Source organism: Balaenoptera physalus (genome assembly GCF_965194825.1).
Source record: "Balaenoptera physalus genome assembly, chromosome: 4".
In the NCBI taxonomy this organism is placed as follows: Eukaryota; Metazoa; Chordata; class Mammalia; order Artiodactyla; family Balaenopteridae; genus Balaenoptera; species Balaenoptera physalus.
Genome location: NC_138891.1, coordinates 118,384,265 through 118,411,939, shown reverse-complemented (window position 1 = coordinate 118,411,939; position 27,675 = coordinate 118,384,265). Strand labels below are relative to the sequence as shown.

At 34.2% G+C, this 27,675-nt stretch overlaps 1 protein-coding gene and 1 long non-coding RNA gene across 6 annotated transcripts in view; one reads left to right on the top strand and one right to left on the bottom strand.

Moving 5' to 3' along the window:
* Nucleotides 1–27,675, bottom strand: part of USP25 (ubiquitin specific peptidase 25) — a 138,133-nt gene that overhangs the window by 64,912 nt on the left and 45,546 nt on the right. For 4 of the 5 annotated variants that reach the window (XM_082460335.1, XM_082460336.1, XM_082460337.1 and 1 more), the window contains exons 5-8: nucleotides 26,529–26,691; nucleotides 18,736–18,822; nucleotides 12,701–12,838; nucleotides 10,034–10,110 (exon numbers count right to left, since the gene is read on the bottom strand). In XM_082460335.1, the coding sequence (XP_082316461.1) occupies nucleotides 10,034–10,110; nucleotides 12,701–12,838; nucleotides 18,736–18,822; nucleotides 26,529–26,691 (465 nt within the window). The remainder of the gene's footprint in view (nucleotides 1–10,033; nucleotides 10,111–12,700; nucleotides 12,839–18,735; nucleotides 18,823–26,528; nucleotides 26,692–27,675) is intronic. The other variant, XM_082460338.1, reaches the window with a different exon arrangement.
* LOC309660204 overlaps nucleotides 1–27,675 on the top strand; it is a 417,957-nt gene that overhangs the window by 346,566 nt on the left and 43,716 nt on the right. The window lies entirely within an intron of this gene.

The window sequence follows — 27,675 nt, the reverse complement described above, 5'->3', positions numbered from 1 at the left end:
CTAAGACCAATTGGCCCTTAATGACAGGCATCTTGGCAGAACTAAAACCATGATGATTGCCTCCATTTATGACATTATCCAGATTTTCTGCTACAGTCTTTAGCAACAATAACTTGAGTATGGATTGCACTAAGATCTAGGAATATCATAGCTGGACTGAAAGTTAAAGGGTTGAAGTTCTGCTTTTGTTTCAAAATTTTGAAAGTAAGAGATCAATGTTAATCATGTGTCCTAATAATCCTTCAAAATCTAAAATTAGAGTATATGAAATTCTACATCTGAAGGACTGAAAGAACTACACACATACAAGTGAAAGAGAATGCAGGCTTCATCTGAAGAACCTCAACTCAATTCAGGCACAGAAAAGACAGGCCTGTAGTGTAAAGGCTGAACAAACTCAGAAAGTCAAAAATGATTTCTTTTTTGTTAGACTGCAACCAAAGGGCAAAAGAATCTGACTTTTAAGTATAATCTGTTTGGATTTTTCCTTAAAAGATCAAGTGGATATAATTTGGAAACTTATTTTTCCCCTGAGAATCTGAGAACAAATGATGAGGGCTATATAAACTTTTAGAAGCATCTCCTAGTTGCTAACAATATATAATTAGAATATTTTTACTTTAATTCAATCTCATTGCAGACTACGTTATTACGCGTTTTTTGGACAATAAGGCTGGCCATAATTTTAAAATAGAAAAAAAAAGATACATCTAACTAAGAAAGTAACAGGCCTGTACTCAGAAAACTAGGAAACTGATGAAAGAAACTGCAGACACAAACAAATGGAAACATATATGGTGCTCATGGATTGGAAGAATTAGTACTGTTAAAATGATCATACTACCCAAAGCAATCTACAGACTCAACGTATCTCTATAAAAATACCAAAGGCAGTTTTCACAACACTAGAAAAAATAATCCTAAAATCTGTATGGAAACACAAAAGACCTGAATACACAAAACAGTCTTGAGAAAAAAGAGCAAAACCAAAAGTATCAAGCTGCCCTACCCTAGTAACCCAGCTGGAACTGGTCTGAGGTGGCACAGGGCCTGTGAGTTTGGTTTTAAGTGCCTGGTGGGAAAGCACATGTAAGTGCAACTCCTTTCTCGGAATGAGAAAATTATTGCTCAGAAAGGCACAACTTGTCTGAGTTTACACACCTAGTTGGCAGATTGGCTAGGACTTGGTTTTTGTCATCAAAGTCAGTGCTCCTTAAGCTATCTAGGAGCAGACAAGATGGCCGAGTAGAAGGACCTGAGCTCACCATCTCACACAAACAACAAAATCACAACTACCTGCTGAACAACCATCGACAAAAAATGACTGAAACCAACCAAAAAAGGATACTCTAGTTCCAAAGACAAGGAAGAAGCCACAATGAGAAGGTAGGAGGGGTGTATTCATGATCAAATCCCACACATGCTGGGTGGGCAACCCACAAACTGGAAAATAATTATACCGCAGAGGTTCTCCCACAGGAAAGAGAGTTCTGAGCCCCACATCAGGCTACCCAGTCTGGGCATCTGGCATTAGGAGGAGGAGCCCCCAGAGCATTTGCTTTGAAGGCCAGCAGGGCTTGATCGTAGGAACTCCACAGGACTGGGGGGAACAGAAATGCCACTCTTGGAGGGTGAACACAAGGTCTTGTGCACACCGGGACCCAGGGGAAAAAGCAGTGACTTCACAGGAGCCTGGGCCAGACCTACCTGCTGGTCTTGGAAGGTCTCCTGGGGATGCGGGGGGCGGCTCTGGCTCACTGCAGAAACAAGGACACTGGTGGCAGAGGTACTGGTGAGTACTCATTGGCGTGAGCTGTCCTGGAGGCCACCATTTTGATGCAAAGATCTGGTCCCACCCAAGAGCCCAGAGGCTCCAGTGCTGGGATGCCACAGGCCAAACAACCAACAGGGTAGGAACACAGCCCCACCCATCAGCAGACAGGCTGCTTAAAGTTTTCCTGAGCCCACAGCTGCTTCTGAACACACTGCTTGACAGGGCCCTGCTCACCACAGAGACAAGACCCAGCTCCACCCACCAGTGGGCAGGTATCAGTCCCTCCCACCTGGAAGCCTGCACAAGCCTCTTAGACCAGCCTCACCTACCAGGGGTCAGACACCAGAAGCAAGAGGAACTACAATCCTGCAGCCTGTGACACTGCAAATACAAAGTTAGATAAAATGAGACAGCAGGGGAACATGTTCCAGATGAAGTAACAAGATAAAACCCCAGAAGAACAACTAAGTGAAGTGGAGACAGGCAATCTAACTGAAAAAGAATTCACAGTAATAGTAAAGATGATCCAAGATCTTGGAAAAAGAATGGAAGCACAGACCAAGAAGATATAGGGAATGTTTAACAAGGATCTAGAAGATTTAAAGAACAAACAAACAGAGTTCAACAATACAATATCTGCAATGAAAAACACACTAGAATAAATCAATAGCAGAATAAATGAGGCAGAAGGATGGATAAGTGAGCTGGAACACAGAATGGTGAAAATCACTGCTGTGGAACAGAATAATGAAAAAAGAATAAAAGAAATGAGGACAGTTTAAGAGATCTCTGGGACTTTAAATGCACTAACATTCGCATTATAGAGGTCCCATAAGGAGAGGAAAGGGCCTGAGAAAATATTTGAAAAGATAATAGCTGAAAACTTACCTAACATGGGAAAGGAAACAGTCACCCAAGTCCAGGAAGCACAGAGAGTGCCATACAGGATAAACCCAAGGAGGAACACACCAAGACACATATTAATCAAATTGACAAAATTAAAGACAAAGAGAAAATATTAAAAGCAACAAGGGAAAAGCAACAAATAACATACAAGGGAAACCCTATAAGGTTATCAGTTGATTTTTAAGCAGAAATTCTGCAGGCCAGAACGGACTAACACATATATCTAAAGTGATGAAGGGAAAAAAACCTACAAGTATATTCTTATACTCTACCCAGCAAAGCTCTCGTTCAAGATTCAAAAGAGAAATCAAAAGCTTTACAGACCAGCAAAAGCTAAGAGAATTCAGCACCACCAAACCTACTTTACAACAAATGCTAAAGGAATTTCTCTAGGTAGAAAAGAAAAGGCCACAACTAGAAACAAGAAAATTACAAATGGGAAAGCTCACCAGTAAAGGCAAAAATACAGTAAAGGTAGGAAAATATACATACATAAATATGGTATCAAAACAAGCAATTGTGAGAAAAGGTGAGTACAAATATAGAATACTGGAAATGCATTTGAAATTAAGAGACCAGAAACTTAAAACAATCTTGTATATACATATGGACTGCTATATCAAAACTTCATGGCAACCACAAACCAAAAATCTATAATAGATACACACACAAAAAAGAAAAAGCAATACAAACACAACACTAAAGACAGTCATCAAATCACAAGAGAAGAGAACAAAATAGGAAGGGAAGAAAAAAGACCTGCAAAAACAAACCCCAAATAATTAACAAAATGGCAGTAAGTATGTATCGGTAATGACCTTAAACATAAATGGATTAAATGCTCCAACCAAAAGACAGAGACTGGCTGAATGGATGCAAAAACAAGACCCTTATATATGCTGTCTACAAGAGACCCACTTCAGATCTAGGGACACATACAGACTGAAAGTGAGGGGATGGACAAAGGTATTTCATACAAACGGAAATTAAAAGAAAGCTGGAGTTGCAAAATTCATATCAGACAAAACAGACTTTAAAATAAAGACTGTTACAAGAGACAAAGAAAGACATTACATAATAATCAAGGGAAAAATACAAGAAGACAAAACAATTGTAAATATATATGCATCCAACATAGGAGCACCTCAACATAGAAGGCAAATGCTAACAGCCATAAAAGGAGAAATCAACAGTAAAACAATAACAGTGGAGAACATTAACAGCCCACTTACATCAACAGACAGATCATGCAGACAGAAAATCAATAAGGAAGCACAGGCCTTAAATGACACACTAAATCACATAGACTTAACTGATATTTATAGAGCGTTCCATCTGAAAGTAGCATAATACACAATCTTTTCAAGTGAACATGGAACATTCTCCAGCACAGATCACATGACGAGCCACAAAGCAAGCCTCTATAAATTTGAGATTGAAATCGTATCAAGCATCTTTTCCGACCACGACACTATGAGATCAGACAACAAATACGAGAAAAAACTAAAAAAACACAAACATGTGGAGGCTAAACCATATGCTACTAAATAACCAATGGATCACTGAAGAAGTCAAAGAGGAAATCAAAAAATACCTAGAGATGAATGAAAACGAAAACATGAGGATCCGAAACCTATGGTACATAGCAAAAGCAGTTCTAAGAGGGAAGTTTATAGCAATACAATCTTACCTCAGGAAAGAAGAAACATCCCAAGTAAACAACCTAACCTTACACCTAAAACAACTAGAGAAAGAACAACAAACAAAACTCAAAGTTAGCAGAAGGAAAGAAATTGTAAAGATTAGAACAGAAATAAATTAAATAGAGATGAAAAAAACAATAAAAAAGATCAATGAAACTAAAACCTAGCTCTTTGAAAAGACAAACAAAATTGATAACCTTTAGCCAGGCTCATGAAGAAAAAGAGGGTGATGGCTCAAATCAATAAAATTAGAAAAAAACAAAAAAGGGAGAAGTTACAACTGACACCACAGAAATAAAAAGGAGCATAGGAGACTACTCTAAGCAATTATATACCAATAAAATGGAAAACCTAGAAGAAATGGACAAATTCCTATAAAGGTACAATTTCGCAAAACTGAACCAGGAAGAAATAGGAAATATGAACAGACCAATCACAAGCACTAAAATTGAAACTGTGATATAAAAGCTTCCAACAAACAGAAGCCCAGGACCAGATGGCTTCACAGGTAAATTCTATCAAACATTTAGTGAATAGTTAACAAGTATCCTTCTGAAACTATTTCAAAAATTGCAGAGGAAGGAACACTCCAAACTCATTCGATGAGGCCACCATCACCTTGATACCAAAACCAGGCAAAGATGTCACAAAAAAAGAAAACTACAGGCCAATATCACTAATGAACATAGATGCAAAAATCCTCAACAAAATACTAGCAAACTGAATCCAAAAACAAATTAAAAGGATTATACACCTTGACCAAGTGGGATTTATCCCAGGGATGCAAGAACTTTTCGATATCTGCAAATCAATCAATGTGATACACCACATTAACAAACTGAAGATTAAAAACCATATGATCATCTCAATAGATGCAGAAAAAGCTTTTGTCAAAATTCAATGCCCATTTATGATAAACACTCTCCAGAAAGTGGGCATAGAGGGAACCTAACTCAACATAATAAAGGCCATGTATGACAAACCCACAGCTAACATCACACTCAATGGTGAAAAACTGAAAGCATTTCCTTTAAGATCAGGAACAAGACAAGGATGTCCACTCTAGCCACTTTTATTCTGCATAATTTTGGAAGCCCTAGCCATGGTAATCAGAGAAGAAAAAGAAATAAAAGGAATCCAAATTGGAATAGAAGTAAAACTGTCACTGTTTGCAGATGACATGATACTATACACAGAAGATCCTAAAGATGGTACCAGAAAACTACTAGAGCTCATCAATGAATCTGGTAAAGTTGGAGGATTCAAAATTAATACACAAAAATCTGTTGCATTTCTATAAACTAATAACAAAAGATCAGAAAGAGAAATTAAGGAAACAATCCCATTTGCCATCGCATCAAAAAGAATAAATTACCTAGGAATAAACCTACCTAAGGAGGCAAAAGACCTATACTCCGAAAACTATAAGATGCTGATGAAAGAAATCGAAGATGATACAAATAGACGGAAAGATATACCATGTTCTTGGATTGGAGGAATCAACATTGTCAAAATGACTATACTACCCAAGGTAATCTACAGATTCAATGTAATCCCTACCAAATTACAAATGGTATTTTTTGCCCATCTAGAACAAAAAAATCTTAAAACTTGTATGGAAATAAAAGACCCCAAATACCGAAAGCAATTTTGAGAAAGAAAAACTGAGCTGGAGGAATCAGGCTCCCTGACTTTAGCTATAGTAATGAAAACAGTATGGTAATGGCACAAAGAGTGACTTGCAGATCAATGGAACAGGATAGAAAGCCCAGAAATAAACCCATGCACCTACGGCCAATTAATCTATGACAAAGGAGGCAAGAATATACAATGGAGAAAAGACAGTCTCCTCAATAAGTGGTGCTGGGAAAACTGCACAGCTATATATAAAAGAATGAAATTAGAGCATTTGCTAACACCATCCAGAAAAGTAAACTCAAAATGGATTTGGATTAAAGACCTAAATGTAACACCAGATACTATAAAACTCTTAGAGGGAAACATAAGCAGAACACTCTTTGACATAAATCACAGCAAGATCCTTTTTGGATCCACCTCCTAGAGTAATGAAAATTAAAAACAAAAATAAACAAATGGAACCTAATTAAATTTAAAAGGTTTTGCATAGCAAAGGAAACCATAAACAAAATGACAAGACAACCAACAGAATGGAAAAAAATATTTGTAAAAGATGCGACCAACCAGAGATTAATCTCCAAAATACACAGACAGCTCATGCAGCTCAATATCAAAATTAATAATAATAAAAATAATAACCCCATCAAAAAAATGGGCAGATCTAAATAGACATTTCTCCAAAGATGACATACAGATGACCAACACACACAAGAAAAGATGCTCTACCTTGCTAATTATTAGAGAAATGCAAGTCAAAACTACAATGATGTATCTCCTCACACTGGTCAGAATGGCCATCATCAAACAGTCTACAAACAATAAATGCTGGAGAGGGCATGAAGAAAAGGGAACTCTGCTATGTTGTTGGTGGGAATATAAAGTGGTACAGACACTATGGAGAACAGTATGAAGGTTCCTTAAAAAACTAAAAATAGAGCTATCATATGATCCAGCAACCCTACTCCTGGGCATATATCCAGAGAAAACCATACTTCAAAAAGATGCATGCACCCCAATGTTCATTGCAGCACTATTTACAATAGCCAAGACATGGAAGCAACCTAAATATCCACTGACAGATGAATGGATAAAGAAGATGTGGTACATAAATACAATGGAATATTACTCAGCCATAAAAAATAATGAAATAATGCCATCTGCAACAACATGAATGGAGTAGAGATTATCATACTAAGTGAAGTAAGTCAGACAAAAACAAGTATCATACAATGTCACTTACATGTGGAATCTAAAAAAATGATACAAATGAACTTTACAAAACAGAAACAGGCTCACAGAAATAGGTAACAAACTTATGGTTACCAAAGGGGAAAGGTGGAGGGGAAGGGATAAATTAGGAGGTTGTGATTAACATATACACACTACTATATATAAAATAGATAATCAACAAGGACCTACTGTATAGCCCAGGGAACTCTAACCAATACTCTGTAATAACCTATATGAGAAAAGAATCTGAAAAAGAATAGATATATGTAAAAAAATTGTTAGCTAAAACCAAGGGTATGATGCTTCCTCATTTCAAACTATACTACAAAGCTATGGAAATCAAAAGAGTATAGTATCAGCACAAAAACAGACAGGTAGATAAATGGAACAGAACAGAGAGCCCAGAAATAAGCCCACACTTACATGCTCACTGAAAGTGAGGGGATGGAAAAAGATATTCCATGCAAATGGAAATCAAAAGAAAGCTGGAGTAGCAATACTTGTATCAGATAAAATAGACTTTAAAATAAAGAATGTTACAAGAGACAAGGAAGGACACTACATAACGATCAAGGGATCAATCCAAGAAGAAGGTATAACAATTATAAATATATACGCACCCAACATAGGAGCACCTCAATACATAAGGCAAATGCTAACAGCTATAAAAGAGGAAATCAACAGTAACACAATAATAGTGGGGGACTTTAACACCTCACTTACACCAATGGACAGATCATCCAGACAGAAAATTAATAAGGAAACACAAGCTTTAAATGACACAATAGACCAGATAGATTTAATTGATATTATAGGACATTCCATCCGAAAACAGCAGATTACACTTTCTTCTCAAGTGCACACGGAACATTCTCCAGGACAGATCACATGTTGGGTCACAAATCAAGGCTCAGTAAATTTAAGAAAATTGAAATCATATCAAGCATCTTTTCTGACCACAACGCTATGAGATTAGAAATAAATTACAGGGAAAAAAATGTAAAAAACACAAGCACATGGAGGCTAAACAAACAAACAAGAAAGACAGCAAACAACAAGCGTTGGCGAAAATGTGGAGAAAAGGGAACCCTCATGCACTCTTGGTGGTAATGTAAATTGGTACAGTCACTATGCCGAACAGTATGGAGGCTGTCAAAAAGTTAAAAATGGAACTACCATATATGATCCAGCAATTCCATTTCTGGATACTTATCCAAAGAAAACAAAAACACTAATTCAAAAAGATATATGCACCCCTAAGTTCATTGCAGCATTATTCACAATAGCTAAGATATAGATGCAACCTAAGTGCCCACTGATAGATAAATGGATAAAGATGTGTGTGTGTGTGTGTGTGTGTGTGTGTGTATACACATTCCACGTAATATTATTCAGCCATAAAAAAGAATGAAACTTTGCCATTTGTGACAACACGGATAGACCTAGAGGGTATTATGCTAAGTGAAATAAGTCAGACAGAGGAAGACAAATAGTGTATCACTTCACTCACATATGGAATCTAAAAAACAAATGAACAAACATAAAACAGAACAGAGTCATAGGTACAGAGAACAAACAGATGGTTGCCAGTAAGAAAGTGGATGGTGGCGGGGGATGAGTGAAGTAGGTGAGGGAAATTAAGAGGTAGAAACTTCTAGATACAAAATAAGTGAGTCACAGGGATGTACAGCATGGGGAATATAGTCAATAATAATTGAATATCTTCGTATGATGACAAAGGTGGTCAAAAGGTACAAACTTGCAGTCATAAGATAAATAAGTACTGAAATGATTAATACAATTAACACTGCTGTATGTTATATTTGAAATTTGTAAGAATAAATTCTAAGAGTTCTCGTCACAAGGGATAAATATTTTTTCTTTTTCTTATATTTTGTATCTATATGAGATGATGGATGTTCACTAAACTTATTGTGGTCATCGTTTTATGATGTATGTAAGTCACATCATTACGCTGTATACTTCAAACTTACACAGTGCTGTTATGTCAATTATATCTCAGTAAAACTGGAAGAAGAACAAATAAAAACAAAAATAGATAAAAAGAGAAGGAAAGAATTTTCAGCCTTGGATTTCTGCCTGTATTCTAGGTGTTAATTTACGTAATGCATCTTGTAGAATAACATCAGAACCTGTGGTGGCAAATTCTAAATGGTCCACCAATGTTTCAGGAAGATGCACAAAGGAACCAATGTTTGGTGTTAGGAGAGTGGCCTCAGAAGAGTGGGAGTAGGACCACCCTGAAAGTGTGTGAATTCCTTCCTTTAAGGAGGTCTGCCCATATATTTTAAATTACCAGAGTCTTAGTCGTTCAACTAAATGGGCACAAAATAAAAAGCCCCAGGGAATGTTAAGGAGAAATTTTACATGGAAGGAATCATGAATGTCCTCACGATTCCATGTAAAAAGATTTCATCAGAATTATTACTCCTGGCATGTTTCCCTACCACTAACCCATTCTTCTTCATGGAATATGACTTCATGGAATAAAAACTGAGGATGTGGGGTTAGCTTTTTCAGAGATCACTTCTGAGATACCTCTCACTAGATTCTGACCTTATATTGGACATCTAAAGCTACCCAACATCTGCAGCCACAAATTCCAAAGAGCTTGTCAATAATACAGATAACATTTAGGTTTCCACACACTTATCTCAGATTCTTATTTCTCTGTTGACAATGAATACATAAGAAAAAAAAAATGAGTGTTATTTATCGATCTCCTAATTTATCTCCATCACTAAATTTCACAGTAACTTACGTCTCCTCTTCAGCTTTCATTTGGAAGGCATCTTCTAACCAATCTAATAATTTGTGTGTAAACTCACTCACGTCTTGCTGTGGGGGAAAAAAAAAAGTCTTGTTGATATTCGAGCCTACCAATGAAAACACTAAATACCGCAACATAAAACTTACAGCCAGTCTTTTCAAAGGTATAATTAACTGACTCCTCACAAAGGTATCATATGAAATGTCTCACATCAAATGCAAGAAATATTTATAACTTAACCAGAGCATAAACTCAGTATTTGAGAAAAACAAGCATTATATTCATAATCATGTAATTGGGTTTCACCTTAGGAGGGAAAAAAATATATATGTGTGTGTGTGTGTGTATATATATATATGTGTGTGTGTATATATATATATATATATATATATATATATAAAAATTCAAACTTATCAATGAGATTTTTAAAAAGAGTTATTACCCCCCCACAAAGAGCTCTCTAATGAATCTTTATAAAATGAAGGACCCACATTACCAAAGAGTTCTTCATTATATAAAGATTTATTACTGGCTTCTGTCTTAGAAGGAATATGTGTTTTTAAACAATTCATTTTTTCAATTCAACTGTTAATGCACAACTTTTTAAGCCATATCCGATTTTACTAAGATATCTGTTAATTTGGATAGGTTGAGCCTAATTAATCACTGACTCCCCAACTAACAAGTCTACCACCTCATGAACGTCAAACTGATTCTCCAATCAGAACCAGCACTATCTTCACCTTTTGCCATCTCTTCGGTCCTACATCACCTGACATAGATAAACAGGAATAAGCAGTGGCAGTTGTACTTATCAACTACCATAAAATTCTTTCAACACTCCGACCTGGAGCACAGCAAACAGATTTGTATAGAACCTGCATGGGGAGTGGAGTGGGGTGGGGTGGGCTGGGGGGATAAAGCAACCCTACTATGAATTCCCAAAGACAGATAAATAAGTGTAAGCAATTTGCCTTTATCAAAATAGTCCCAAATATAAAACAAACTTACTATTATACATTTTCACAGCTAGAAGTTTTTTGAAGAGCATCTGGGTCAACCTATTTACCTTTAAAATGTTGAAACTAAGGTCTAGGAAGCTTAAATAAATTGCTCCAAACCCATATAAAGACAACTAAACTTAACACAAAATGCCAGTTATAAACATCCATACCACCTGTAGTGGGTTAAATTGAGGCCTGTCAAGATATATGTCCACTTGGATCCTCAGAATCCGTCTGTATTTGGAATAAGAGTCTTTGCAGATGTAAAGAAGGTACGGATCTCAAGATAAGATCATCCTGGTTTAAGGTAGGCCCTAAATCCAATGATGGGTACTCTTATAAGAGGAAAAAAAAAAAAAAGAGCAGGCACACAGACATAACAGGGGAAAAGGTCGTGTAAAGATGAAGACAAGAGACTGGCACCACAAGCCAAGGAACACCAGGAGTCACCAGATGGTAGAGGCAAGGAAGGATTCTCCTTAAGAGCCACCGGAGGGAGCACGGCCCTGACAACACCTTTACTTTGAATTTCTGGCTTCTAGAACTATAAGATAATCATTTTCTATTGTCTTGAAATCACTCAGTTTGTGGTAATTTGTTACAGCTGTCCTAGCAAACTAATATAATACTTTAAAATGGCTTTCCATACTTTTCTATAACATTACTTACTCTGCAAGGTTATATCTGACAAGAAACAAAAAGTTTTCCTACTTATCCAATACTCTTTAGAAGAAAATGTTAGGGGGGAGAAAAACTGAAAACAGCAGCAAATATAAGCAAATTCTGATGTGACCACCTTTTTTGTTCACTTATCTTTGCCATAAAAAATGAATTAAAAAAAAAAAAAGCACAGGGAAGGCAGTGGCAAAATCAGACATCTTTCAGCTCTCCACACATCCACGTAACAGATATATATTCAAGTACTACAACAACTACACTGCAAACGTAGCAGATTTTTAAAATCTCCTCTCAAGTATTGTCTTTATCTTTTGCCCATTATGTCATTGTCATCTTTTCCAACACTGTTGCTATTATTCTCTGCTACTTTCTTTCCTTCTCTTCCGCTTTCCTTCTTTAATTTCTCTGACTTCTCACATTATACGTGAAAATGTTGGTTTGTGGTTTGTTTATAGACATTTTCTATTTTTATAGGAAAATTCCCAATATTCTTTCTAAAAAAATGATAAAAAAGCAACCAAACAGCACTACATAAAGATTGGGAAATAAAAGAACTAATAACAATGTTAATGTCATTCAGAAACCTTTTCTGAGTAATTACGGAAAACTACTTTCTGCCAGCAAAGAGAGGCATATCAAAAGCGTGTATACTACACTGACACTGGGTTATCACACCTTGGTGAAGATTTTTAATTAAAAATTTGTGAACATTCTTAATTTTACCCACTGCTTTCATTTAGTAATTTTAATTATAATATAAATTACAGCTTCATTTATCATATACTTTCAAGATTATCACTATTTCTTAATTTAAAAGTAAATCTTCCAAATAAACAATGTTTTAAATGGCTCCAGCTTATTTGTATAAAGATAAATGACAACATCTTTGTCATTTATCTTTGAAAAAAACTGCTTAAGAAAAGATCAGATTAAATAAAATAAAAAGTTAATAAACAAGTAAGCTCAACAAAGCTACCTGCTGGGAGTCACTTGATTTGAAAGCATCCTTAAGAATTTCAACTGCTCTTGATGGATCAACATATTTCCTTTTAGTACCAACAAGAAGTGCAAATAGATACCGAAGCTCACGCATAAAAGGCAAATTCCGATGCTCCTATTGAAAAAAAAGAAAAAATCCTTAGGTGACGATTAAAATCTTTACTGGTAAAGAGATACTCATTTTAAAATTAACCAAAAATTTAATATAGATTAGGGATGAATCTAGCACTCCTATTACCATAAAAAAAGAGGAGTGATCGTGTCATCTAGCAGAATGAAAGAAGGAGTCAAACACGGAAAGAGCAGAGGACCTAGACTAAGCTCACAATTTTAGAATAAATGCCACATATTCACAGTAAATCATGTCATTACCCAGCCAAGAATATCCTCATTTAAGTCTGTTTATTATAATCCTTTCCATTCAGCAAAGCCCAGCTGCTGCTGAGGGCAGCAATAACAAGAGCCAACATTCAATGAGTGCTAACCACGTGCCAGGCACTACTTACGTACTTTACGCTCAATAAACCCATTTAAGCAAAAATCCCCCTCCTCCATGAAGCCTTCCCCAAGGCCCCTCCAAGTCAATGATCTCTTCAAACTCCACATCTACTGAAATTAATGTTTTTCATTCAGCAATGAATCACTACTGCCACTGTTATGTGAAAATCCTAATTATCAGACACATTAGTCTAATAAGTAATTAGACTAGATCCTAATATTAGACTAATGTATCATCTTTCTAGTGTTCCTTTGAAAACTCACTACTGTTTTTCTTCTTCTTCCAGAAGGCACAAAAACAACCCAATATTATCAATCACAAACAATTTATTTTAAAATAACAAGAAAACTTTTTATAAGAATGTAATTCACATGTCTTAGTGAAATACATTATGGTAACAAATCAGATGGGCAGTTCTTACTACGGTTAGCTCCTGAAATAACAATTTTAACAGATAAAGCTTACATATACTATTTAAATATTAGAAAAATTTTCCAAGTTTGCATAGTTTTGTAGCAGTGTGTGTCTGTGTGTGTACAGTTGTTACCCAGAATATAATCAATTAATAAAGAAACAGTTGCTCCCACAATACATTAAAAAGCAGTCCTAAGAAATAGGTGTAAAGGAATAAAATTGATTCCAAATATTTATTTGATCTAAAAACTACATACCCATTACAGCAATCAGAAAGTACATAAAGTCTAACATAAAAATGCTAAGTTATAGAAAACATGGATTTTATTTAAGCATAATAAATTCCACCATTGATGATAAAGATGAAATGCAAAAGTTTTAAATGAGATAAAAAACTAATCCATGATTTTTCTGTGGTACTTACTATTCCCCAACAAGTGCCCTATATAAATAGGTTTCAAGAGTGTGAATGCTAAAAATTTTAATCCATAAAATAATTTTCAGAAATCTCCTTAATTTCCTGTGATCAATTTCTTCATTTATCACTGTACCTAAGGCAAGGCAGTTTTTTGAGACATTCCTTGCCAAGTGACAAGAATGAAATAAATGACTTTTGAAAATTAAGTGAAATTCTGCTGAGACGCATATGTGAAAAGTTAAATACTTTAATAAAACATTTTTTGCTCTCAGCCAATTCCTGTGGCTAGAAAATCTTGAATTTCAAAAGGCAAAATTAGTGATTGCTGTTAAGACTAGCCACTGCATGGCTAAATTATGAAAATACCACCACATCTAGAAATTATTCAAACACAGTTCTTTATCTTTTTTTAAACAGATTTATCACGATATAACTGATGTACAATATACTGTACATTAGAAAGTGTACAATTTTACAAGCTTCACATACGTATACATCCATGAATGTATCACCACAATCAATAACATACCTGTCCATCACCCCCAAAACTTTCTTCATCCCTCACTCCCCTCCCTAATCATTCCCAGGTGACCATGGTTACTTTACACTTTCTAGAAATTTATATAAATCAAATCATACGCTATGTACTCATTTTAGTCAATGGTTTCCTGCAATCGGTATAATTATTTTGAACTTCACCCGTATGATTATGTACATTAATAATTAATTCCACTTTATTGCTGAGTGGGATTCCATTGTGTGGACAGACCACAACTTATTTATCCATTAACCTGTTCCAGCTGCAGTGGATATTATTGGATGTGGCTTTGTGTGGACATATGGTTTCATTCCTCTTGAGTAAAGAACTGAAGGGAAATGGCAAGACTGTATGGTAGATATTTTTTAACTTTAGTTCTTCTAGTGGCACCCCTCATTTTAACTTGCATTTGGCCTAATGACTAGTAACACTGAGCATCATTTCATGTAGTTATTTACAATCTGTGTATCTTCTTTGGTGTTGTAATCTGTTGAGATATTTTTCCCAATATAGTAATAGGTTACTTGTCTTACTATTGAGATGTAAAAGTTCTGTATATATTTTAGATACAATTCCTTTGTATGATATATGTTTTGCTAATATTTTCTCCCAATCTGTGGCTTGCCTTTTCATTTTGTATGAATTTTTCAAAGACAAGCTTTTCATTTTGATGAAAATGAAACATCAATTTTTTTTCTTGTATGATTTGTGCCTGTTTATTGTCCTTCTTAAGAAATCTTCTCTTAATCCAGAACCCTAAAATTTTCTATGCTTTCCTCAAGAATTTTTATAGTTTTAGTTCTTTGTTTTAGGTCTATAATTCATTATGATTTTTTTTTTCACAAATAGTGTCCTGTAAAGGTTGAAAAGTATTTTTCTGTCTAAGACATCATTGGTTTAAAAGATTTTCCTTTGACCATTGAATTGTTTTGGCAACTTTGATTAAAACCAATTACCCCTATATGTGTTGTTCTATTTCTGGACTCTCTATTCTGTTCTACTGATCTATATGACTATCTTTTCACCAGTAACACAGTGTCTTGATCATTGTAGCTGAATAATTAATTCCTCCAAAGCTGCCTTTCTCTTTAAAACTGCTATGGCTATTCCATATCCCTTGGTTTTGCAGATAAATTTTACAATCAATTTGTCAATTCCTATGAAAATGCCTGCTGGGATTATAACTGGATTGCACTGATTCTATAGATTAAACTGGGTACAATTGATATCTTAAAAAAACTGAATCCCCTGATCCATGAACATAGTATATCTCTTTATTTCTTTAATTTCTCTCAGCAATGTTTTGTAGTTTTCCATATCTTTTGTCTACTTTATCTCTAATATTCCATATTTTATGCTGTCTTACATAAGTATTTTTTAATTTAAATTCCCAATTGTGTGTTGTTAGTATTAAGAAATACAACTGATTTTTGTATGTTTGCCTTGTATCATGTAATGTTGCTGAATGAACTCACTTCTTGATTCTAGCATCTTTTTTTTTTAGTAGAGTACTCAGGATCTTCTAAATAGACAATCAGTCATGTAAATGAAAAGACAGCTTTGTTTCTTCCTTTCCAATCTGCATGCTTATTTCTTTTTCTTACCTTACAGCACTGGTTAAGAACTCCAGTCTAATGTTTAATAGAAAAGTGGTGAGGGACATCTTGTTTGTTCCTGATCTTTGAGGAAAAGGATTCAGTCTTACACCATAAAGTACTATAATTAGTTGTAAGTTTCTCATAAATGAGTTTTAGCAGGATAAAAAAGTTTTTTTCTGTTCCTAGTTTCTGAGAGATTTTGCCATAAATATATGTTAGCTTTTGTCAAATCCTTTTTCTTCATCTACTGAGATAGTCATATGGCTCTTCTTGTCTAATATGTTAATATGATGAATTATACTGATTTTTGAACATTAAACCAATCTTTCAGTCCTGGATAAACCCCACCTGCCAATGAGGTATTATTATCCTTTATATGTACTACAGCATTCAACTTGCCAAAAATCTGACAATTTTTGCTTCTATTATTCATGAGGAATATTGGTCTGTAGTTTTCTTGAAACATATTTTTCTACTTTTGGTTTCAGCGTAATGCTGGTCTCATAGAGTAAATTTGGAAGTTTTACCTCTTCTTCAATTTTCTGGGAAAACATGTAGAGAATTGCCATTATTTCTTCCTTAAATGTTTGGTATAACTCACCAATAAACCTTGCTGCTACTGATTTTTTTTTTTTTTTGGGGGGTAGGTTCTTAACTAAAAATTCAATTTCTTTAATATAATATAGAGATACTCAGGTTATCTATCTTTTCATCAGTTTCAATAGTTGTTAGCTTTTAAGATATTTGCCTGTTGTTTATAATATTCCACTATTCTCTTTTATTGTCTACAGAATATGCAGTGATGTGCCTGCCCCTCTTTCATTCTTTATTTTGGTAATTTGTTTCTTCTCTCTTTTTTCTTACTCAGTCTACTTAGAAGGTTATCAATTTTACCAACTTTCTTAAGAAGCAGTTTGTGGTTCCATTAATTTTTCTCTACTGTTTTCCTGATGTCTAATTCATTGATTTATGTACTTTGTCTTTATTATTTCCTTTCATCTGCTTTCAAATTAACGAGCTTTTCCCCCCCTAATTTCTTGACGCAATCTGATGCCATTAATTTGAAACAATTCTTATTTTCTAATAAGGCATTTAGCTCATGTATTTTCCACTAACCACTGTTTTAGCTAAATACCTCTAATTTTGATACATCATGTTTTAATTTTTATTCAGTTCAGAATACCCTGAAATTTCCTCTTTGATTTGTTCTTTGTTCCTGGGATTATTTAGAGGTGTAAATAATTTCCAAGTACTAGGGGGATTATCTAGATATCTTTCTAATTGCAAGTAATAATTCTAAATAATCATGTGAATTATAAATATACTTCAACCAAGACATCAGAACAAAGAACTAACCAAATTGTGACAGAGAGAGGCAACAGTCCAAAAAGTTTCATGTAAAAACTGTAATGACTGAAAGGTATTTGCTTAATTTCTCTGGAAGTATGAGTAGTTGGTCAGGTGATCTTTCTTCCCTTTTGAAAACGGCTTATCAGTCTGACACTTTATGGCCAAAGATTACGGCCTGAAAAGCTGGTTATAAATCAAATTATATTCCCACTAGCTAGCATTATAAATGTTTCACATGTTTGCAGGAAAAGTAGTTTTCAAAATTAGACACTAAAAGGAAAACATAATTTAATAACGTATTATTACTACTAACAATAGGTTACACAAAGTTCAACACTTTACTGAAACCTAAAACTTTAACTTCTTTGTCTTTGCAACCAGTCCCCTTTAGGGCTACAGTTTCTTTATGACAAGATCACTGAAGTCTTACACTCAAGGATATCATCGCCATAATTAATTTTTTTCATTAATATGAATTTCTGAATGCAAATCAGTCCTATCTTTTGAAAAGCTAATATGAACAGTATAATAACTAGCAACAGCTGAAACCTAGTACTTACTATGTACCAGGTACTTCTAAGTCCTTTATGTGTTTTATCTCATTTAATTCTCACAGCAACTCTATAAAATAATTGCTGTTATTATTTATGCTTTTCAGATAAGGAAAACGAGCAGTAACTAGATCAAGCAGGTCCACAGCCAGAACCCAGCCAATGTGGTCCTGATGCCTGTGCTCTCTGTCACATTATATTGCCTAACAATATTAGAAGTTACAGATTTGCACTGCAAAGACAACCAGTGCAAAACTAACCTTTTAAAGAGCTCATCTACAGAAATAACTGAAAAATTTTTGATTTCCACACAATTTTTCAGGAGGCAACTGAGTAAAGACCTTGAATTGTAAATGGTAACCTATAAAATTTACTGAAATTTGACATCCAGAAAAAAGAAGAAAAAAGCAATTACTAAAGTGAAACAAAAAAATTGGCCTATTACTGACACACAGGTGAAGAAAAATTCATATTTACAATATAGTAACCAAGAATAGGAAGTTACTGTTGTAGCTGAGATTAATAGGTTCACATTCAAATTTGACACTATTTCAGATTTGATTTGGCAAATTCCCAAAAGCAAGCACAGATAAAAGAATATGAAGACCATATATACTCTGCTTAAAAATTTTTCATAATTTTACCTTTTGGTTTCGGGGTAATTCTTGAACATTTGATGGTGGCTTGTAATTCAGAACTAGTCTTCTAAATTCCAAAAGATTGAATAATGACTGAAAAAGAACAACAATTTAAGATAACCGAAGGGAAAATTCTATTAACAGAACTGTAAACATATGACTGGCCTGAGAGATTTATTTTATATACAGAATATTTCCCACTAGCACAAGAAGGCCTATTTTCTCCCTGAGAAGAAGTCACATTTTTTAAATTTTGACATATTATTCTTGATCATTAACAATATTTACGGTACTGCAAAGGAGAAAATTATTCGTGGACAACTCAAAAAAACATAATATATATTATTAAAAGTTTCCTTTCTTTATGTTACTATGTGCCTAAGCAGTTTCCTCAAAATAAAATCTACACAAATGCAAAGTCAAGAACTTTTTAGACATGTTATGTTCAGCATGAGTTTTCTAGAGGTATCAATTCTACAAAAATATAGTACAAATAAATTTATGGGCCAGATGCTAGGTGATAGAGACACAAAGAAATTACGTATTATCGCTAATCGTCAAGGAGACACACAACCTAGAAAGGAGACAGATATTTAATTATAACAATAGCAGTGTTACTCCAAAATACAGTAATATTGATCATGTAGAGCATAATGAAAGCATGTGAAAGATGCTCATGAAAAAGCTTCCTGCAGCTATGTTTTTAAGCTATAGCTTGTAACCCGTTAATGTCATCATGATAAACATTAATTTTAAAAACTGAAATAAAATATAATGGAAAATATCAGAACATGTCATAAACAGTCAATTCACCAGAGTATCATTTGTAAAATTTTCATTGGTGATATTTTTACATACATATGTATGTGTAAAGTGTTTTACAATGTAAAACGTATTCCTTTCTGTGACTCACACAGTTTATAAAGTTTGAAAATCATTGTACCGGAGGTGATAATGTATTAAATCTTCGTAAAAGATGGGTTAGCCAACTTGCTAGAAAATAAAAATAGCACCACAAATCCATAAGAAAACAAGATTTTGTTTAGTACTGGGTGTTGGGAAAACTGGTCCACTATATATAAAGAAATAGTCATATATAGATATATAGATATAGATGTGGATTAAAGACCTAAATATGAAAGGTAAAACCATAAAACTGATAATTGTGATCTGAAGTATTTTTTAATTAAGCAATATGAACATATTCATTCATTTATTCATTCATTTAACAAATATTTATGGAGCACCCACTACATGCCAGACACAAGGAAGACAGGCAGCAGAGAATAAAATATATCAAGTCTCTGCCCTTGTACTATCTTGTTATTGCAAGTTAAAACAATGAGAGCAGATGTTATAAATCAGAAATAGTAAGTACAATAACAGACCAAAATCAGAAACTTAAGGAAGAAGCAGCATTTAAAAGCCAGAGGAAAAAGAGCTATTAGAAAGACAAAATAAAAATAGTAAAGGAAGTGTGGAGTATGAGATCACAGAAGAAAAAGGAGTAGAGAAAGCTTTCAAACATAGTTGTGTATCAGAATAACTGCAGAGCTTTAAAAAATCCTATGTCAGGAACCTCTCAACAAAGATATAAAGTACCACAGAAGATTCTGGAGTACATCAAAGAATCATTGGCAAATTTCATGAAGGACAAGATTAGCAAAGGTTGAAGGTTGCCACATTCTAATAAGGTAAGGGCAAGAAAATAATCGTTAGACTTGTCAATTGGGAAGTCACCTTTCCAGTAGAATGGCAGAATGGAAGAAGAGCAGCAATGAGTCCTGAAGAAATGGGATAAAACTAAGGGGGACAAAGTATAGACTGTTCTTACAAGGAATTTAAATAGGAAAGAGAATATTGACAAATCTGGAGAATCTCAATCCCACTCCTATGCTCTGAGCTCCCACTGGAAAACTTTTTTCTTCTTCCTGAACACCCTTTAGAATTTCCTTTGGTGTGGGTCTCCTGGTAACAAATTATTTCAGCTTCTGCTAAACTGAAAATTGTGGGGTTTCTTTTCATTTTTTAAAGATTTTTGCTAGTTATAGAATTCTAGGCAGCCAGTTAACTTTTCCCAGAACTTTAAAGATAGCATTTCTGTTGAGAAGTCAACCGTTAGTCTTATTTTTGCTCCATCATAGAGGCGATACACCTTTTCCATCTGGCTACTTTTAGTATTTTCTTTGTCTAGAGTGTTTTGCTGTTTTACTATGATGTGCCTTGATGTAGTATTCTTTACATTCATACTACCTGGTTCCTACTGCTTCCCTAATCTGTGGCTTCATCTCTTTCATCAAGTTTGGAATATTCTTTGTCATCTCTTCAAATATTGTTTTTAGCCTATTTCCCTTTTAGTTTCCCTCTGGAACCAAAAATAAATTGTGTTAGTACAATTTACACCATGTCCAAAATATCTCTTATATGCTCTTATCTGTATTTCATGGCTTTAGTGTGAAAATGTTCCACAAACTGTCCAGTTGACTAATTCTCTCTTCAGTTGTGTCTGATATCCTGCTAAACTCTTCCACTGATATCTTAACTTCATTTATCATATTTTTCCGTTCTAAAATTTCTATTTTGTTCTTTTTTTACAGATTTTAGTTTTCTATCAAAATTCTCAATCATGCTTCTAATTCTTTGAGCACAGTAATAGTTACATAACAAATAATTCGATTTTTAGGTTTCCTTGTAGGTATATTTCTAATTATCCATTGTTTTCTCTTAATTTTTGGACATGTCTTATTTTCTGATATAACTAATTATGACTGATTTGAGTGCTAGACATTGTATGTAAAAAACTGGAGAAAATTCAAAGTTCGAGATGATAGTATCTTCTAACAGAATTTACATTTCCTTCTGGCCGGCAGCAAAACTGGGACTACTTGCAAACCTAGATCATCTTAACCCAATCAATTCTGAGAAAATCTCAAGCTGGGATTCACAAATTATAAAGCCTGGCCTATTTTCAGTTCTCAGTTAATTCTAGGGTGTAGCCCTTTAGAATTTAACTGAAAATCTCAGGTGTTTCCTAGGGCTCCAAGCCTGTGTGAAACTTTGCTTAGCTCCCCAGCCAATCAGCAGTCACTCCGGAAATTGCCTCAAAGATAAAATCAGCCCAAAATGTGAAGCTTACTCTCTGAAATTCTTGTTCTCTCAAAGTGTAGCCTCAAAATTCCTCACTGCTTTAGTGTTTATGATGCCTTCAAAAAGCTGATTTCATTTTTCTTTTGTTTTGTTTTGGACTCTAGCAAAATATGAGCAGGTAGACGGCTGAAAACAACTTAATATGCTACTACCCAAAGTAGAATTTGTGACCATGGATTATCACAACAAATCACAGAAATTTATTTTAAGTACCAATCTATACCCTAAATCAGGCATAGTACTATTAGTCAACACATTCCTTCAAAAGGGGTGGGAAAGAGTAATTGTCACTACTGCCTAAATTGTGTTTGTGAGTCATACACATTGAAAACAAGTATCCTTTCATTCAGTCCAAAGCTAATGTGTCAATTTTGAAATTTGTTAAAGTAGAGTTTGGTTAAACTCTTGCTAATATCAGAGAGCTAATGGAAGATGAGAGTTTAAATACATAATTTGTGGAAAACAAAAAGAGTGATGACAAGAGAGCAAAGGGAGACATAAACTGTCTATAATGAAAGATACTAAGGAAAAGCAACATAAATTCTTCTTGGTGGATTTTTTAAAAAATGAAATGGTATCAGATAAGTTGCAAGGTGAGATAGAAAGAGACTGGCATGATTAAAAACTGAAAGTCTGTATACAGAGCAATTAAAGCCCTATGTCCTTCCCAGACTGAGAAGCATCAGACAAGTACTCTCTCCTCTGTGGAATACAGGAAAATTTAAACTTTGAATATAACTTAACTGACTCAGGTTCATAAAAATCAGTCATAGTGTATTTCAGGGTAGGATGAGATTCAGGGCTACAAACAGGGTTAAGTGAAAGCCTGCCAACTGACCCCCAATTGTCCCTTCCCCAATTCCCTTTCTCTAGACTTGCTTTTGGAAAGTTAGCAACCATGCTTAAACCACAAAAAAATGAGAATCCAGTCTGGATTTGAGGCACAGAAATCTCATGTTGTAAAGGACTCCCCTCACCAAAAAAAAAAAAAAAGAAAAAAAAAGAAAAAAAAAGAGTTAACATGTTTGAGATGTTTGAGTATATGAAACACACTATTGATAATACCTCAAAAGAGAGGTTGAAGCAGCTGGAAATTTTTAAGGATAAATAAGTATACAGAAAACAGAGAGAAGAAAAGGTGGCAACTGACAACTCCAGGAAAACAAAGAATTACAGAGGGGTAGTCTTAGTAAACCACCACAATGTCTACAAAGCCAAAGAAAATGTAAACACTGACTACTGACTATTTTTAACTGGTGATATAACTATGTTGGGAGATGAAAGGAAAGGCAATTCTAGGTAGGTGAAATGAAAGAGCTAAATCCTCATCTATCTTTGCAGAAAGCCATGTCATTTAGAAAAACGAAGATAGCAAGAGAAACAGCTAGAATTGGTTGTAGATGCCTTTAAGAAGCAGGACTATGTTTCTCAGGCAGGGTGGTTTGGAGCAGAGGACTGCTGTTTTTCACAAGGCTTTTATTGCTATGGAATTTTTGGTTTTCTCTTTGAACTATGTACTCATGTTCTTTGACGAAAATTAGAGACAAAAGCAAGTGCTGTGAAAAACACGTTAAATGATATCCTGAAATGTTTTGAAAACTTGCAGCACCTTTTCAATACCATACTTTAATACATTAGAGTGGTAGAAGCACCTTAAGTCTTCAATTCCACCATAAGTAATATATGCTCCTTTACGGTTCATTCATTTACTAACTCAGTAATTACTTAAAGGGTTCCTCCAACGTGTCAGACACTCTACTATACACTGGTACAGAACAGTAACTTAGATGATGTGCTCTCTGCCCTCAGGATGCCTGTATTTTAGTCAACTTAGAGTTTCATAATTTATGCATAAGGCGACCATATACCTTATCATCCAACCCATAACCCTTCTGAGTATGAAAAAGGGCTTCAAGACTAATTAATAGGTGCTGATAGAGCTACCATGTGAGTAAACTGGGACTGTACCAGGCAAACTGAGAAGTATGAGCACCTTACTTCTGAGCATCTCAGAGGCATCCAAATGGGAATGGTGCTAAGGTTTATCATGAGAATCCACGGATTACTTGAATTTAACACCCCAAACCAGAGAAAGAGGAGAACATATTCCTATAAGTAACTACCTAATTCACTGACACCCTAGTGGAAAAAGCAGCCCCAATTCGTACTTTCTACATAAAAGTTCCTTTTGAACAGGATGAAAATAGTCCTGACTAGATAACTGGTTGATACCCAATCTAAAGACAGTCAGGCTAATATTATTAGCATCCAAAAGATTATGTAAGCCATTCTCTGTACAACCTTCTCTTTGCTTACAGTCTCTTTCTGATATTGTTCCCCTTTTATTCCAAAATACTTAGGTCTCAGTACCTAAAGGAACAAATATAACAAAGCTGTGCCTTCTGTAGTCTATCCTCATTACCTACTCTGAAGTTAGAGATTTATAATCCCAGTAAACTACTATAATTGGTAGAAATATTTACAAAGAAAAGAATTCCCAGTTGTTTCATACTAGTCTTGCCAACTAAGTATAATAAATTCCATCCCTGAGAAAAGTTTGTAACTGAAACTTCACAGTACATTTATGTCACAGTCTGAACAAGTTCCACCTTGCTTTGGAAAATACAATTAAAAAACTTCCAACACTAATATAGATTTCCTACCCAAATTTTCTTTCATAAGTGAAAAGTTCCATTTATGATGATAAACTGTTATATTTCAGATGTCTGTGGAATTAAGCAAATGTCAAGAAATGAAAAAATATAATATTTCAATTACTAGAAATGAAAAGTAAAAGGTACTTAAAATGGGTTAAGAGACTTTAAAATTACATTCAAAAACAAAACGAAGTTATCTCCAGATAAAGTTTTCTTCCCACCCACAATTTTCTGAACTCTGAAGCTTAATGTTTTTCCACATCCCCAAGTCAGTATCTTATTACTTTATTATAATCCAAATTTTTCAAGGTTAGCGGTTACTTCTCCTAGGTGTTTATTCTAACTAAACTATTGATTTTTTAGAAGCACTTTCTTACTTCTTATAGTTTTCTAAGAGAAACAGCTAACCAATGAGCCTCATTTACTGGCTGTAATAGTGTAAAGGTAGCATCTACTTGTCCAAATACAGGCTGCAAAGCATACTCATAAACACTCAGATCAGAGCCTTAAAACTGTGCTTCATATTTTAAAATGATGACTAAATTATGAAATTTAGATTGAACAATGAAATGCAAAAGCCTTTACTAACAGTGCAAGTAAAGCAAGGTAGCCTAGTAAGAAGATCTAAGAGATTAAGATAGTAAATAAAGTTTGAGATATTGTTGGCACGCAAGTGAACAATTAATGCATATTCAAGGCCAAGAACAAAAGTATCATCACAAATTTATGCTAATCCAGGTATTCCTTAACATTTTAATAGGCTGGAAAACAAATAACATAGCATATTATTAATTAGTGTATACCACAGTTTATTAAAAAGTGAGGCATAAATCCAGAAAACCAAAGGAAATCAAATTATATAATATTATTTGCCAGAAAGGCAGAAAAGAGTTGGAAATAACATGGAAGTAGAAAAAAAGTTAAAACTACAGGTTAATCGCCTAGAGAACACAATTAACAACCTTGTAGAAATGAACTTAATAACCTGTGAGTTGCTTTAATATCATATGAAAGTTTACGCCATATACAGTTTTGGAAAAGTACAAAATGAGGAGATATTTTGAATGTAAAAGAATGTAAATTAGAAAACATCTAATGATTTTAAAAGTACTCATCAGAAATAATAAATAAGCTACAATTCAGCTGTGTTAGGAAAATAAGCACAAATACTAATTTTCCTAAATGGCAATTAAAATTAAGAGCATGTTATTATTCACAGATTGTTTTATTTAAGGAGACTTTAATTTAACGTTTTGCAATTTGACAGATAACATTATCAATGTCTGAGAATGGTAAAGATTTATGACAAAAGTCATATCACATAAAAGTTTAAAAAAAAAAAGAAAACTACTCCAAATTGAGAAGATGATGGATATCTATGCATACAAACATTTTTTATTTTAGAATAAGGAGCTCAAGAAACATTTCATTAAGGCCTTTCCAAGTTAGAAAGAAAATATGTTATTCTTGATTTATCAACATTTATTCTTTACGTCATTCTCATATACGTATTGAGAATTATTTGTCAATCTGTTCCCTCCTCAAATAAAATGCTCTCTTACATAAAAATAGTATTTAAATGACTATAATTCTTGAATGATATTTTCCATTATATATAAATAATTCTGATCTGACTCACAAAAAAACACAGTTTTGGTTTCATATCTTGGTTACATCCTTCCCTAAATTTGCAGGGATTTATATACAAAAATATTTTCTTTCCACTCTGACAATTCCCAACAAACGGGAAGGAAGAAAAATTAATTCTGAGTAATGCATTAGGTAGTGTTCTATCATTAAAACTCCATACTGGGAATGAGGAACAAAGTGGGGTGGGGAATACTGCAATCCCCAAACTAGGTTAGTAGACAGAAAGGCATACTAAAACCTGGTCTGCAGTTATATATAAAGTATACAGCTTAAAAGAAACACAACCCCAACCCACTTTCCATTGCTGTCAGGCCCACCAAATAAGATCTGCATAAAGACTCTTACCTGAATAACAGCACTAAACCAGCAAGTATTGCCAACATTCTTTAGTCCAACAGGAACTTTGTCCTGCCTTTTTCTATCATAAGGGTTTCGAGAATCTCTCCAAACTTCAGTAGGTGTCCTCTTCAAACATGCTTTATTTTCTGCTATGCTGGCTTCAAGAACTCTTGAACAATGGGAAGAAGATGATGGGGGGAAAAAGTACAGTATTAATTTAGTGCTGTACCCTAGAAAATAGCATACTATAAACTAAGGATTTTAATAGATTAAGCTCTAGACAATCCATCTGGGGAAGTAATATTTAAAACTAAATTTACTCAAGCAGAGGCTAGTTTTCTTTAAGAACATAGCCGTGGCAATGCCAACACATCAAGAGGCATGCAGCCTATTTTTCTCAGAAAAAGGAAATTTCAAACACAAAAAGACAGCATTATGTAATAGGAAATATATTAAATTATGTTTCAACAAATTAGAGGCTTAGTACCACGGATACAGTACCTAGATAAGTTTTCTGAAAAGTCACTGTATTGAAGTACATATTTACAATATAACATAATGACTAATTTTTATAAGAATTACTTTGAATCAAGAAAACTAAAAATTGAAAAAAACTGTACTGTTATTCCTCTGACCATTAATTTCCTTTTCTATTATAAAAAGGGTAAGGTAAATTCTAGGGTTCCTTTCAGTTCTAGAGATCCATGATTCTACAAGAGCTAAATGAAGGGAGAGAGTATTTATGTGTTCACTTTTTTACCCAGAAGTTTGCCTAGGGAAAAATCTACTGAAATAAATATCTACATATCATAATAATAAAAGATTAACCTCTTCAAAATAAATGCACCTACAGAATATCTAAAAATATATCTAAAATATCTAAACACGGCTAAGAGTAATGCTACTTTGCTTAATGGTGTTCTTCTTGCTCTTAAGCATGCAACAACATGCTGGAAAACCCTAATCCCCACATATAAACTAACCATGCATTTTTGCCTGCTCAAGACATGTGTTACTTACTATTCTGAATAAGCATAAATAATAGCTAAATATCTTAACTCATTTTGTATTCATTATAAAACCTCAGCAAGAAGAAGTTTTTTCAACTTTTTTGGCTTCTTGAGAAAATCTCATTCATGCTACACTATCTTTC